The following is a 14,390-nucleotide window of genomic DNA, read 5'->3' on the forward strand; positions in this document are numbered from 1 at the left end:
TCCCTGAAGAGGTGAAGCTCCCAGAGGATGGATCCCAGATTCCATGGGACAAACCACATCAGACAACCCCAGAATCGTCTGTCACCCCACACAGGCTGCCAACCTGTTGGGGACCCATCACCCCAAACACACGGTGGGGTCACGTCAACGACCAGGGTCAGCCCCTGGTTTGTGCTTGCACCTGAGGAGAAATGCCATGGAAAATCCATGCCTGGAAAGGTTCTGTGGCCTCAAGAGCAGCAGAAGTTGGGCTGGCTCCAACCATGGAGGGTTCCAAGACTGGATCAAGCCTGGAGCTCTGACCCTTCTCCAAGCGGGTTTGACCAGAGACTCCCAACCTGAATTACCCTAAACTCATCTTTTCTCCCCATTTCTACTTCCACCTTCTCCCGATCCCAGTGTAAGCCCAGGCAGGGAATTAGGCAGAACTGATCCACATCCCAAGGACACCCCAGGACACGAATCCCTCGCAGGGGACAGGTGGGGACACGGGGAAGGGGTGGCAGTACCTGGCAGGTTGAACTGCTTCTGCTGGCGCGGGCACTGCGGGGACGGGTGCAGGGGGGACGGGGGGGTGGCGCTGGGCGGCAGCGGCGGGGCCGGCGAGGACGGCGTGGACGACGTGGTGGACGAGGGGTTGCTGCTGGAATCTGGCTGGTAGGGCACTGGAATGTGGTCCTGAGGGACACAGGGAAGGAGGGAAGGTCAGAGCGGCGCTGCTCGGTGCCACCCCAAGGTGCAGAGGACCCCGGGTGACAAGGGACAGCTGCATCGTCACACCCGACTCTTCCAGAAAACACCCAGAGCTCCAGAGCTTTTCACAAAGCTGTTTGTACTCCCCAGAGCCATTTCCCACCTTTGGCTCCTTTCCCACCCTCACCCCCAGCTGAGGGTTCTGCAAATCCCCTGGCTCTGCACAGGCACGGCCACCAAGGCCAGAACCAGGGCCACCACCCTTGGGGACAGCAAGGTCCTGGAAGTTCCTGCTGAACTCCTTGGAGCCAAACCCCAGGGCCTTGCAGGATCTGGAAGGAGCAGCCAATGCACCCCAAGACGTTCCTCACCATTCCTTGACTCTTCCCAGTCAAGGCCAGTGATTTTGTGTGCCTGCTGGGATGGGTGGGAACAGAGGCAACAGGCAGGAAAACCTGCTGGGATATCTTGGATCAGAAAAGGAAAATCGAGGTTGTCAGAATTCCTCCCCTTGCTGCCCAACTTGGAGCCACTGAACAGGGTCTGAGCAGTGCTGAGCAGCCCCACCCCCACAGAATTTCCCTCCAAGGTTAAAAAGTCTGCAGGAGCCTTCCCCAGCAAGTAATGTTGTCCTAATTAATTAATTAATTCTTAAATGAGCTGGGCTTTCCAGGAAACCCATATTGGTCATCATCCCATGCTCAATAATCTTGGTCAGGTAAATTCTTTTTTAAGCAACCAGTGAAGGTCACAACAAAAAGATTTCATGGGGGGTTGGAATTAGAGGAATTTAAGGTCTCTCCCAACCCAGGCCATTCCATGATTTTATTCAGGATACCTTTACAGAAATTCTTTCAGGAATACCAAAGTAAGAAGGGGGCCATGCTGAAATGAGAATATTTATAAGGGAAATTTCAACCTGAAGGGGAGTGCTCAGGACAAAGGCTCAACCCCATAACAACAAAACCAGAGCAGATCCCTACACCAAGACATTCCTAAAAATATTTAGCTTTAAAATCAGCGTCTCCAGGAGCATCTTGGTACCCACACTTTTCCCAGAGCCAGAAGATGCTGAGGGCTGGAGGAGCTCAGCCAGACTTTGGGAATTTGGGGTTTTGTTGATCCATTCCCTGTCACATCAGTGATATCCCTGTTTTTGAGCACTTCCAGCCTGCCAGCCCCTCACCCTGCCCTTGCTCCAAGGAATTTTCCACTGGAGGCCAACAGGCTTTAAATTCCATCCGAAGCAGCCCTGTGATGGGTTTATTGTATCAACACAGAGCAGGAGTGAGCCAGGTGCTCTGTCAGGTCTGGCTTGAGCAGCTTTGCCAGGGACAATCAAATTCCAGGCTTGTTTTATTTGCAACAATAAATTCGTTATTTATTGAAGTCTCCACTGGGAGAAGAGACCTCAAACCACCCCAAATTCAGCTTGGACCTGGAGACTGAGAGGCTGCAGTGGAGCAGGACTGGGACAGCAGGATCCAGGCTGTTCTGGAAGTGCTGAGCCCATTTTATTTTCAAAATAAATAACTTCATTGCATACATGTCCAGGGCAGGGAACGGAGCTGGGGAAGGGGCTGGAGCCCCAGGAGGGGCTGAGGGAGCTGGGAAAGGGGCTCAGCCTGGAGAAAAGGAGGCTCAGGGGGCCCTTCTGGCTCTGCACAACTCCCTGCCAGGAGGGGACAGCCGGGGAGGGTCGGGCTCTGCTCCCAGGGAACAGGGACAGGAGGAGAGGGAACGGCCTCAGGCTGGGCCAGGGGAGGCTCAGGGTGGATTTTGGGAAGATTTCCTCATGGGAAGGGTGGCCAGGCCCTGGCACAGCTGCCCAGGGCAGGGTGGGGTCATTTAGGCAGCGATGTGGATGTGGCACCGGGGACACGGGGCAGCGCTGCGGGAACAATCAAACTCAGTTTTCTTAAAATATCTTTTCCAGCCTGGAGAATTCCACGATCCTCTGCAAAGCCGTGGACATTGGGGTGCCAGGGGTCCTGTCCCTGTGTCAGGGTGCGGGCGTGGGGGGCCCAGGGCTCACCTTGTTGAGTTTGTTGGTTTTGGGGAGGGTTTGGCTGACGTGCAGGTCCGAGTACCGCGGGGGCTTCCTCAGGGGGTTGTTGATGTCGCAGGGCACCGACTCTGTCCGGACTAACCTTGCTGGATTAAGAAGGGAGAGAGGGAAAAGGGGGTGGAGAGGAAGGGAAGAGAGAGGAGAGGACATCAAAGGTCAGCAGGAGCGCTCGGGGTCACCCTGTGCTTGCAAACCGCTCTCCAAAGCGATTCCCGCGGCACTTCCAGCCTGGGATGGCAGCTGAACCTCGGGATCCTCCTGCACCCCGGCCACGGCCAACCCCCCCAGGGTGTCAGGTGGAAATTTGGGAGGTCCAGAAGTTGCCACGGCCCCTCCGTGAGCCGGGGCTCAGCCAGCACAATCCCGTTCCTTGCCAGAGCTTTTTGGGGTGGAGGGAAGGAGCCGGCTCACAACACTCTCAGCAGGGGGATTCTTTTGGGGGGAGAAAAGCCTGAAGGCTGGGAGGGCTCAGGAACGGTTTGACTCCAAGCTAATGAATTTAAGAGCTGGATTTGGGGTTTTTTGGGGGGGTGGGAGGTATTTCAGTGATGCTGAGGCCACCCCAAAGCCATGCTGCTCCTAAAACACACAGCGGGCAGCTCCGGCTCCTGCCACATCACAGCCCCAAATCCCAATTCCTGCCCATGCCAGGAACCCGCCTGCCCCGGGACGCTGCTCTCCTGCCTCCCGGGCAGCTCCGAGCCTGACCGGGGGGGTCTTCAGCCGCTTCCACCCAAATTTGCTGCAAGCGAGGGCGTGGAGGCTGTAAAATTGCCCCTCTGAGGTGCCACCGGCACAATCCTTTTCCCCGGGATTAAACCAAGGAGCGGGTTTTGGGGTGGGATATTTGACACAAAGGAACAGCTTTAAGAGCTCAAAATTCAAGGCAAGAGCGATTGGAATCGTTTCCCTCAGGCAGTCGCGGTCCTCTGGCCAGCAAGGGAGCCAAAATCTGGAAGAAAAGAGGTGGGAAGCGCCGCCCCGCCGTCCTGCTGCAAAGTTCTGCCTGTCTCTCTGTGGATTTTAGGCCGGGCTCTCCCGCAGGAAAGCGGGATAAGGCAGCTCCAAAAGCACCACGAGCATCCGCAGGGCCACGGCCGCGTCCCCGGCGCGGGGACCCCGCATGCACCGGGAGGTTCGGGGTCCCCCATCCGCCCTGAGCTCTCGACAGAAGCAAAAGGCCAAAACCTGGTTGGACTTACCCCGTGCGGTGGGGAATCTGAAAAGAAAAGGAGGCAGGGGGAGGGTGGGTGGAAGTGGTTTGCAATGCAAATCTGCCTCGCCCCGACCGGCTCGTCTCCCTACAAGCGGAAAAAACGGTGGGTAACATTTCCCCGGAGAGCCCAAGCGGTTCGGGAGCCTCCGTCCCGCCGGGGACCCCGCCTGGGTCCGGCTCCCGAATCGCCCGCGGGGCTTTTGAAGGTTTTGACCCGCTGGCAGCACCCCCGGAGGCACGGAGCGGGCAGCAGAGAGCCCCTTACCTCCGCGGTGGATGATCAGCAGGTGACACGGGGGCGCCTCTTTGGTGCATTTGTTGTGGCACTTGAGCCTGGCAGGGGACGGAGAGAAAGGAGTGAGAAGAGAGAGATGATGGATGGAGTGACGGGATAAGGGGGAGCTTCTTCCCGCTGCCAGGGGTGGGATTTGGGGAAGGAATCGCTCCCTGTGTTGGAGGAGAGTGAAGCTGTGGCTGTCCCTGGATTCCTGAACTGTCCAAGGCCGGGTTGGACGGGGTTTGGAGCAGCCTGGGATGGTGGAAGGAGCCCCTGCCCATGGCAGGGGGGAACGGGATGGGATTTAAGGTCCCTTCCCATCCAGGCTATTCTGGGATTCTGTGATGGAGTTCAGGGCTTTTTCCTCCTTTTCCCCTTGGGAAAGTGGCTGGATGCAAGGCTTTGGTTGTTCACTCTGAGTGAACCCTGCAGCTCCTGCTTCCCCTCATTCCCAGGCAGCAGGCTCAGGAGTGAGGAACAGTTTGGGATGCACACCCTGGAAAATCAGGAGGGGCCGGCTGGCAGGGGCTGCACACCTTTGGAAAACGCACAGGAATTCCCAAACCTGGGTGCTCTGCCCCTTTTTCTGCCAGCTTGAGGACGCCCCAAATTGTCACTTCTGCCAGACCTGGCTGCAGCAAAAGGCTCAGAGCCCTGTGCTGAGGGGAAGAGTTTACTGGAAGGTGAGGCGGGATCAGCTTTAAGTTCCCTTCCAGCCCAAACCATTCCATGATTCCATGAAATCCCCGTGCCCACCATCCTGCTGCTGGACGCTTAATTAATTCAGGAGCAGCAGAGGGGGAGAAAGTCCCTGATGTGTCCCTGTCACTGTGCCCTCCCCTCCCGGCTTTATTAAGGACACTTAGCCAAAATAAAGAGAGGATTTACAGCCTCTGGATATTCTGCAGAGCTTTTCCCGGTTTGCGGAGCCAGGGCAGGAGTCTGGAGGGCTTCACCCCCGGCTCATGCATATAGGCATAGGCAGACTCCCAAATCCTTCCCATTCCTCCTTAATTAAGGATGGAAACGCATCCCCAGCTCACGCTCTGCCAGGCCGGCAGAAAGCCATGGGGGAAAAGGGAAAAAGGAGGAAAGGATTTATCAAAACAAGGGGAAATGATGGGGAAAAAAAAAAAAGAGAGAACGGCAGCTCCAAGTCAATGAGCTGGGTAATGAAAATTCAGGAGCTGCCCGTGTTAGCTTTTATTACAAAGCTGTTCCTAGAGGGAAAGGCAGGAATTAATTTGGTATTTGAGGCTTGGGGGGTTTGGGGTCCGGTTGTTTGTTTTACCTGTTGGTTCCCCTCTGCTTTCTGGGGAAAGCAGCGCCGGGGCAAGGCTGGAAAAAACCTAAATGCCTTGTGCTCGCTCCCGACTTTTGACTGCCAGAAAAAGGATTTGTTGTGTAGGATTACAGGGAGCAGGATTTGCACAGCCAGAGCCACAGCGTCCCTGATCCTGGTCAGGGAGCAGGCACAACATCCCTCCTCCAGCACGGGCAGGAAAAGCCTCCACTTCCGACGGGAATCACCCCTTTAAAATCCCTCTATTTGATAACATCCCTTCCCGAAAAGCCCCACCAGCTGTGGAGTAAGCGAGCCCTTCTCGGCAGGTTTAAATCCCAATTTACCAACTCATCAGCGCTTAATCAGCGGCGGCAGCGATCGTTATCGCTCCGTTAGCCGCAGACAATCACAATTCCCAGCTCCCAGCCCCAGGAAAGGCAATCCTGGCTCCAGCAGAGGCTTCCCCGAGTGCTGCCCGGCTCCGTCCAAGGCTGGACCGGCTGTGGCGGATTGAGAGCGGCTGGAGCTGCCCCAGCCTCTGCCTCGCTGTTCTCCCGGTCCTGTCCCTGCTCATCCCCTCTCCTTTGCACCGTGGATTAACCCTTTGGGGTGAGTTGGCTCCTCAGGGCCACGACCCTGCCAGAGGTGCCCAAAACTTGGCAGAAATAGAGGCTACAGCCCAAAACTGGGGGCAAAACCCACCTGATGCCCAGAGCTATCCCTGCCTGGTCCAGCACACCCATCCCCCGTGTCCTGCAGTTAATTCCACAGGGAATCTCCATAACGTGGGCATCTAAAGCCAGGCTTAGGGAAGGGGGACTGGCAGGATCTGACTCAGAGCTCTGGAGCGAGCAGAGCCGAGGTCTGGCAGGCACATCCTCCCCGAGGAGCCTGACCCCATCCCAGACCTGCTTTGGGGTGTTATTCACACAATTCCACATCTCATTAAAGCTTCCTGTGAGGATGAGCTGGAGAGGGCCTGCTTGGTCTCTCCATGCCCAGATCCCTGCTCGGCTCCCCCAGGAAAACCCTGCTTATCCCCCCCCAGTTTTGAGGAGGGACACAAACAGCTCCGGCACGGCGCCGTACTTGCAGTTTTTGCATTTTAAGCCGAACAACATTCCCTTCCCGCAGACGGTGCAGGTCTGAGACATCCAGTACTTGGTGGAAAACCTGTGGAGAGAAACACGGAGTGGCCAGGGAGGGATGAAGCCTCACTTATCTCCCGAGCCCTGCTTTATCCTCTCTCTGCTGCCCTCAAACTCCACCGCGGCTGCTGAGGAATTCTTCCAGGGATGCCAAAACACAACCCCGAGCCTTCCTTTGCTTCTGGAAGCTTTCAAAGGGAATCCAATCCCAAATCCCTGTGATTCCCCAGCTGTGCCCACCCCAGGTACCCCCCAAACCCCCTCCCCACCATGGGGACCAACATTTCCAGCCCCTTGGGAAGCAGCTTCCCATCAAACAGCAGCTTTTCCCTCTTCGGGGAGATATGGAAGGGAGATAATCCAGAGATGGGGAATTTGCTGAAGGCTGGCAAGGTCACGGATAATACACAGCTTTTATCGATAGCCACTCGAGCCTTATCTAAACCAGATCTGAACTGAAATGGAATTGAAATGGGCTTGGAGGAGAGCCCAGCACGGCAAGGAGGGGGAATGTCCCCTCCCCGTGTCCTGGAGTGGAGATGGGCAGGGAGGTGGCCACCCCTCATCCCCCAGGCTGGCAGGGCAGCAGGGTGAGCGTACCTGTGTTTGATGGAGTTTCCTAAATCCCGACGAGGGATCTGCGGGGACCAGCGAGGCACTGACAGCGTATCTGCGGGGAGAGAGCAGGGAAAACAGTACTGGTAACAACAGCGAGAGCTGGGATACAAGTTTTTTGGGAAAGGGAGCAAAGGATGTGCACAAAAAATGTGATTTTCCTGCTATTTCCCCCTGGAACGCCTTACTGAGCTCCCAGTCTGGAAAGCAGGAGACGTCTGGGCTTTGTGGGAATCGGGATCCCATCACCCAGCTGGGACCAGGGAGGGGACAGCAGAGGGGGCACCCATGTGCAGGATTGCAAAACTTTTGGAATCACATCACCATTGTCCAAACAAGAAAGGGAAACTAAAGCTGGAGCAGCCTCATGGTCAGTTTTTAATAAGACATGAGGTGGCAGCTGAGGAAAAGCTGCGTGCCAGCCACCCCAAAGGTGATTCCACTCGTGTTCCAAGGGAAGAACAGAGTTAAACGCAGTTCCGGGGCTCTCCTTCCAAGGAAAAAGTGGTGAGAGGGATAAGGAAAAAGAGGGAAGTTGACTGGCAGCGCTGGAGCAGGAAGGCAACCAGGAGCGTGGTTCCACATCCTCCTTCAGCCTCAGCGAGGATGGAAAAGCCGCTCCTCCTCCTCCTCCTCCTCCTGGCCAGGGAAAGGTCCTGCCCCGCAGGATGCTCGGCCCCGGGAGCGGATCCACGCCGGGATCCGAAGGCTGGATTTTCACTCGGGGATTTCAGAGGTTTCCCGGGCACCAGCGGCGGCTCCCGGCTGTTTGCTCAGAGCGCCGGCAAATCCCTGGCTAAACAGGCGCTGGATATTATCCCTGGGAGCGGGGAGAGCCGCTGTTTGCTTTAATATCCCATTTTAATATAGCGGCAGGCACGGGGCTCTAATTGCACTCGCTGGCTGAAGGTTACATTTACATCCTGCTCCCTGGGCTGGAAATCCTGGGAGCATCCCGAGCCCATCCTGCTCCAGCACCTCCGAGCAGCAGCTCTGGATCCTTCTCTTCTTCTGGTCATTGCACAGGCAGAGGCAGCAATTGAGATGTCAGAATCACGGAATGGTGGGATGGTTTGGGTGGAGGGGACATTAAAATCATCTCATTCCCATGGGCAGGGACACTTCCCACTGTCCCAGGCTGCTCCAAGCCCTGTCCAACCTGGCCTTGGGCACTGCCAGGGATCCAGGGGCAGCCCCAGCTGCTCTGGGCACCCTGTGCCAGGGCCTGCCCACCCTGCCAGGGAACAATTCCTGCCCAATATCCCATCCATCCCTGCCCTCTGGCAGTGGGAGCCATTCCCTGTGTCCTGGCTTTATCCACCTGTGTGAAAACTCGCTCCCTAATTTTTACACGCTCCCTTCAAAGCCAAGAGGGGAATTCACGTCCCCAGCACCACATTACCAGTATTTTTGGTATTTCCTCACCAGTCTTTGTGACAAATCACCCTGGGCTGCTGGACCAGCATCCCTCCACATCCACAACCTCCCAGGGCTGGGAACTGGGTCCACAAATCCCAGAGGTGACGCTCTGACGAGTGAGCCCTCCCCGCAGAGCCTCATTCCCCCCTCCCTAAACCGCGTGGCAGAACTGAGTTATCATCATCACCCCCTCCCTGAAGAGCCAAACACCCGGGCCAGAACAGCTCCTCTCCCGGAATTAAATTACAACCTCCACGTTATCAGCCACAATTTATTCCCACTAACTTTCGGCTGGCCTCAATTAAATCCTGCCAGCCCGGCGAGGGGGAGAGGGGATGGAGGCACCGGCGGCTGCTGAGCCTTTTAATTACTTTCTAAATGTGCTCGCTGCAAAAATGTATTGAAGTGTAGCGGGGATTTTGACCTCGTAACATAAATGAGCCCGACGTGACTCACAGCTAATTACCTTCATTAGCGGCAGCGAGCCACGCAGGATCGCGGCGTTTAACAATAGAGCCGCTGTTGGCAGGAGGGAAAAGCAGCGGAGCGGGGCAGGAGGGCAGGGAAAGGCACCGGGGATCAGCCCCGAGGGCTTGGGGGGCTCTGCAGTTAATTTGGGATTCTCCCCTTTGCCCGGATTCGCGCTCCGAGGAGAAGCTCGCAATGTGAACTCGGGGGGAAGGTGGAGCTGCAGGAGCCTCCCCCCAGCACAGGAGGAATATTCTCACTGAAACCCCCCCAAACTGCCGCAATCAGCGTTAATTACAAGGCGAATAAAAACCCCACGAGCACGTCTCGTTTCGGGGTGGGGGGTTCAGGCTTTGCCGTGGGGACCCCGTGATGGGGAAGCGGCAGCGGGATCTCTTGATCCTCGCAAGCTTTGAAGCGTGACAGCGGCTCCCTCTCCCCAATCCTCCCTCCCTCCTCCCATTGATGTCTCCCGACCTCCGCTGACCCGTGCCAGTCATTACCTGAACCTTAATCACCTTTATCAACCCGCCTCGAAAATCCAAACTTTCCCCCCGCGTAACTTCACCCCCGCTCCGAGCTCACATTTAATTGGGCACAAGCGGAATTTCGCACCCTGGTGCCACCCATGGAGACTTTCCCCGGTCCTTCACCCCATTCCTGCCTCCCGAGGGGTTCCCAAAAGCCAAACCCCGCTTCCCGATGTCGTGACACCGCCCAGCGATGCCTGGGGATGCCACCCTCCTTCCAAAACCTCTCCGTGTTTTCCTTCGCCGCTGCCGCAAAGGTCAGGGCTCCTGCTCGTCGCGGCACAGCTCATCCCAAAATCAACAGCCGCGCTTGATGGGATCAGCCGTGCCAGGAGCGGGGAAGGGGGAAAGCGAGCGGGAGAAGGGTGACAGCCACCTCCGGCGTGTCGCTGACAGGCAGCGCGGTGACAGGCAGCTGTGACAGCTCCTGAGTGGCACCCGCGCCTCGGAGGTGACGGGGACGGCGGCGCTGCCTCGGCCGCGATGCCCTCGCTGGCCCCGCTGCCATCCCGGCAGCGCCGCGCTCAATTCCGGCTGCTCCCCGGCTGGGATGCCTGCCTGGGCGTGTCCTGCATGGAGAAAATCACCTGGAGCTCGCCTGGATTGTTATTTTGGGCTTCCACCCTGCTTGGGGTGGGCGGTGATGCCCTCAGAGAGCCCCAAACCCTCACCAAGGACACCGGGAGCATCTCCCAGGGGTGGCAGCAGTGCTGGAGCACACGGGTGGTGTGGGACTGTGTTTTGTCAGAATTGCCCCTTCCTCATCTCTTGGCCCCTGTGTGGATGGCAGGGAATTGGTGGGAGCAGGTTATCCATCACAGAGACAGCCTGATAAACAAACCCTCCTTCTCCTGCCACAGCAATCAGATGTTCACAGTATGAATGGGATGGATGAAATCGATGGAATTGCTAAGAATGCTGGGGTGAGTCACTGCAAAGCCAAGAAATGGCCAGGAGACTTTGCACTTATCCCAGATATCCCAGGCTGTCACCAAAATGTTCCCAAGGTGGGCGAGTCCCACAGAGAAATTAAGGATTGGAACTTCTTCCCAATGGAGCTCAACCCCAAAAGATATCTAGAATCAGGAATGTCTCAAAGACCAGGCAAAAATCCCAGTCCAGGGACAGACCATAATATCCATGGAATGGTTTGGGTGGGAAAGGATCTTAAAGATGATCTTGTTCCACCCCTGCCATGAACAGCGACACCTCTCACTGTCCCTGGTGGCTCCAAGCCCCCTCCAGCCTGGCCTGGGACACTGCCAGGGCTCCAGGGGCAGCCCCAGCTGCTCTGGGCTCCAGTGACAGAGTTCCAATGTCTCAACCCGTGGCAGTTCCAGGGACACTGTCCCAGTGTCTTCCCACCTTCCTGAGTTCACTTCCAGCTGGGAGCCCAGCACCCCAGGGAGCTGCTCTGCAGCGAAGTCCCTTCAGGAGACATCTCAGGCCTTGCTCCTGCTGCTTTTAGAGCCAAAATAGGATGGAGAGATCCCAGAGCAGCTGCTCCAGCAGCTTTCCCTCCCCAGGATATAAATCCACGCAGGATTCAAGCTACAAAGGCAGTCACCTGCTCCCTCCATCAGTGCACGTGGCAAATATTCCACATGGAATTTGATCCGGTGGGAAGTGTCCCTGTCCACGCAGGGGGGTGGAATGGGACGGTCTTTAAGGTCTCTTCCCACCCTGTGGATCACAGCCAGGTCCAGTGGGTGGAAGGATGATCCAGGATGGATCCAGCAGGATGAAGCCAGTAAGGAAAGAGCCCCTTTCTAATCCGGGCAGTTCCCCTTTCCAGCGTGACCATCCCATTTATCCAGCTCAAATGTCACATTCAGCTGGCTTAAAGCCTCACATGGGGATTTCCCCCCTCCAGTTCTCAGCCTCGCAGGCTCCATTAGGTTTATCCCAACAAAGCTGTGCCCTCCGACCCCACTGGCAGGGCAGGAAACCTCCCGGAGCCCCGCTGCCAGCTGTGGCCAGCTGTGGCTGCAGGGAGCTGCCAGCTGTGCTGCCAACACAGCTGGGGAGGGCTCCTGCAGGGCAGGTTCAGGGAGGAGAGAACCACTGGTGGTCCCCAAGAAAGGAATTCCCTTTGGGCAGTCCCTCCTGGAGCCTCCTGGGGCTGGGACAGCGCTAGGGACAGGTGTCCCCCCACAAAGCCACCCCAGCACTGGCAGTGGGATGGCCACAGAGAGGGGACATGGTCTGGGTGGCTCTGGCTACTTCCCCATGTCACCTTCACCACCACTGTCCTGTCCTTGTGTCCAGCCTGGTGCTTTCCAGCAGAAAAACTGGATTTAGAGCTCAGGGACCCCCACGCTGACCCACTGGGCATTGTCCTGGGTCCCACCAAACCCACCTGGGGTCAGCCCCCCCTTCAGGGGCTCCTTCACAGACAGTCCAGGAGCTGGGGGGACTCAAGGTGGCATCTCAGCACTTGTCACTTGGCCATCCCTGGCTGGGATCCTGCTCATGCTCAACACCCCAAACTGCAAATTCCTCGCTCACAGAGCCAAGGGGAAGAGGCAGGACCGGGATTCAGGAGAATCCCCCCAGGGACACGGCTGGAGCAGCACCACAGTGGGTGTGATGGAGCTGTCACACAGGGCTGGGCAGGGAGGGGACATCCCTGGAGATCACATTAAACCAGTGGTTCCACAGCTTCCTTCTGAGGGGCAGCTCTGGGCTCTGCTCCCTGGGACAGGGAAAGGCTGGAGCTGTGTCAGGAGGTTTAGGTGCAGAGCAGGGAAAGGTTCTTCCCCCAGAGGTGCTGGCACTGCCCAGGCTCCCCAGGGAATGGGCACGGCCCCGAGGCTGCCAGAGCTCCAGGAGCGTTTGGACAGCGCTGCCAGGGATGCCCAGGGTGGGGTTGTTGGGGGTCTGTGCAGGGCCAGCAATGGGACTGGATGATCCTGGCGGATCAACTTGGGACATTCCATGATCTTGTGATTCTCCCAGCCAGATTTGTGCTGTCGGAGGAAGAGGCTCCTTCTGCAGCTCCCTCCAGCCCTCTGTGAAAATCCATCAGGACCAAGGGATGTTAAAAATCAGAGGGAAGCATCTGAGCCTGCTCCTGACCCGGGCCAGGGATGACTCAGATGGGAACATGCTCCTGCCAGGAGCAGCAAGGCTGTGGAAGAGAAATCATGGAGAGACAGCCAGGGAGGGACGGGGCCTCGCTGGGCTCCCCTCACCCATCTCCAGCTGACAACAACAGTTTTTGTGTTTCTGGGCTTAGGGAAGTAATTCCACAGCAATCCAGAGCATCTGGGTGCTGCCCTGCTGCTCCCACAGGAGGAAAAGGGAAGAGGGATTTTTAGAAGAGCCCATAGGGATGGGATGCTGTGGAGAGCTCGGATCACCACAGGGATGGGGACAGGGAATCCTTGGGATGCAGGCAGGGCTTGGAGCAACCTGCTCTGGTGGGAGGAGTCCCTGCCCATGGAAGTGGGTGAGCTTCAAGCCCCCTTCCAGCCCAAATCATTCCATGATTCTGCTCCTGCTTGGTGTAACTCCCACACGGATGTTGATCCTGCAAGGACCAAACAGCTCCGCTGATGCCGAAACCTCCCGGCAGGGATCAACCAGCTGGGGAAACCCAGCTCCCATCCAGCCCGGAAAACATTCCCAGCAGCCAGGGAGGTTGGAGGGAAATGAGAGGAGACACGGCTCCAGCAGCGTTAGTCACTTGCCAGCCCATCACTTCCCATCGCGTCCCGCTCCGCCGGTGCCACATTCCATCAGGATGTCACAGCACGGGATGTAATCCAACACTGAGGCGTGAGGAAAACTAATCCAAGGAGACACGCACGGGGGTGGCTGGGAATGGGGTTTGGTCCATGGTTTCTGCTCTGTTGGTCCGGGCTGTGAGTTCAGTACAGACAATTCCATGAGGGAAACAACCAGGCAAAAAAATCCCCCTCGCTCCAGGCAAATCCGGGTATTGGATATCTCTGGGAATATCGTCTGCCTGCAGAGCTCCAGGGACCACTGCCCACAAAGGCAGAGAAAGAGGAGGAAAAGGAGAGCGGGATTGGCTGGATGAGATCCCAAACTGCAGGGGAAGGGAAGGGAAGGGAAGGGAAGGGAAGGGAAGGGAAGGGAAGGGAAGGGAAGGGAAGGGAAGGGAAGGGAAGGGAAGGGAAGGGAAGGGAAGGGAAGGGAAGGGAAGGGAAGGGAAGGGAAGGGAAGGGAAGGGAAGGGAAGGGAAGGGAAGGGAAGGGAAGGGAAGGGAAGGGAAGGGAAGGGAAGGGAAGGGGAAGTTGGCTGCAAACCCTTTTTCAGCCAAGAGCTGAGCACATGGAATGAGTGGAAAACCCCAAAACAACCCCAATAATGACCCCAGCTGCCAGGTGATAGAAAGACATTTCCAGACAGGAAACAAGGGGAAAATCCAGGGAAGGGAGAGGGTCAGAAACCCAGCCTGGATGTGGAGCTGGGGGAAGTTTTAGCTGAGGAACAAGAAGCAAGGGGACCTTGACTTGGCTGGGAATCACTCCCAGGAGCTGCCACGTGTTCCCAGGGAAGTTCTTCTTGCTCCAAGCCCAGCTTGGAAAAGCTTCCATCCCTCTGGAATTAATCCCAGCACTGGTCTGGGATGAGGAAATGAGGGTCAGGCTGTTCCCCCCAGGCCTGGGTGAGCTGATGGAGCCAAACCCACCCAGTGAGTGC

The 14,390-nt window shown here is 57.1% G+C and overlaps 1 protein-coding gene across 1 annotated transcript in view; it reads right to left on the reverse strand.

Annotated features, from left to right (window-relative positions):
• The window catches only part of KSR2 (kinase suppressor of ras 2), a 78,047-nt gene that overhangs the window by 29,284 nt on the left and 34,373 nt on the right, over positions 1-14,390 (reverse strand). The window contains exons 6-10 of the mRNA XM_058851454.1: positions 7,288-7,357; positions 6,629-6,712; positions 4,243-4,310; positions 2,729-2,853; positions 510-678 (exon numbers count right to left, since the gene is read on the reverse strand). Coding sequence (XP_058707437.1) covers positions 510-678; positions 2,729-2,853; positions 4,243-4,310; positions 6,629-6,712; positions 7,288-7,357 — 516 coding nt within the window. The remainder of the gene's footprint in view (positions 1-509; positions 679-2,728; positions 2,854-4,242; positions 4,311-6,628; positions 6,713-7,287; positions 7,358-14,390) is intronic.

This window comes from Poecile atricapillus, chromosome 16, assembly GCF_030490865.1.
Source record: "Poecile atricapillus isolate bPoeAtr1 chromosome 16, bPoeAtr1.hap1, whole genome shotgun sequence".
Taxonomy (NCBI): domain Eukaryota; kingdom Metazoa; phylum Chordata; class Aves; order Passeriformes; family Paridae; genus Poecile; species Poecile atricapillus.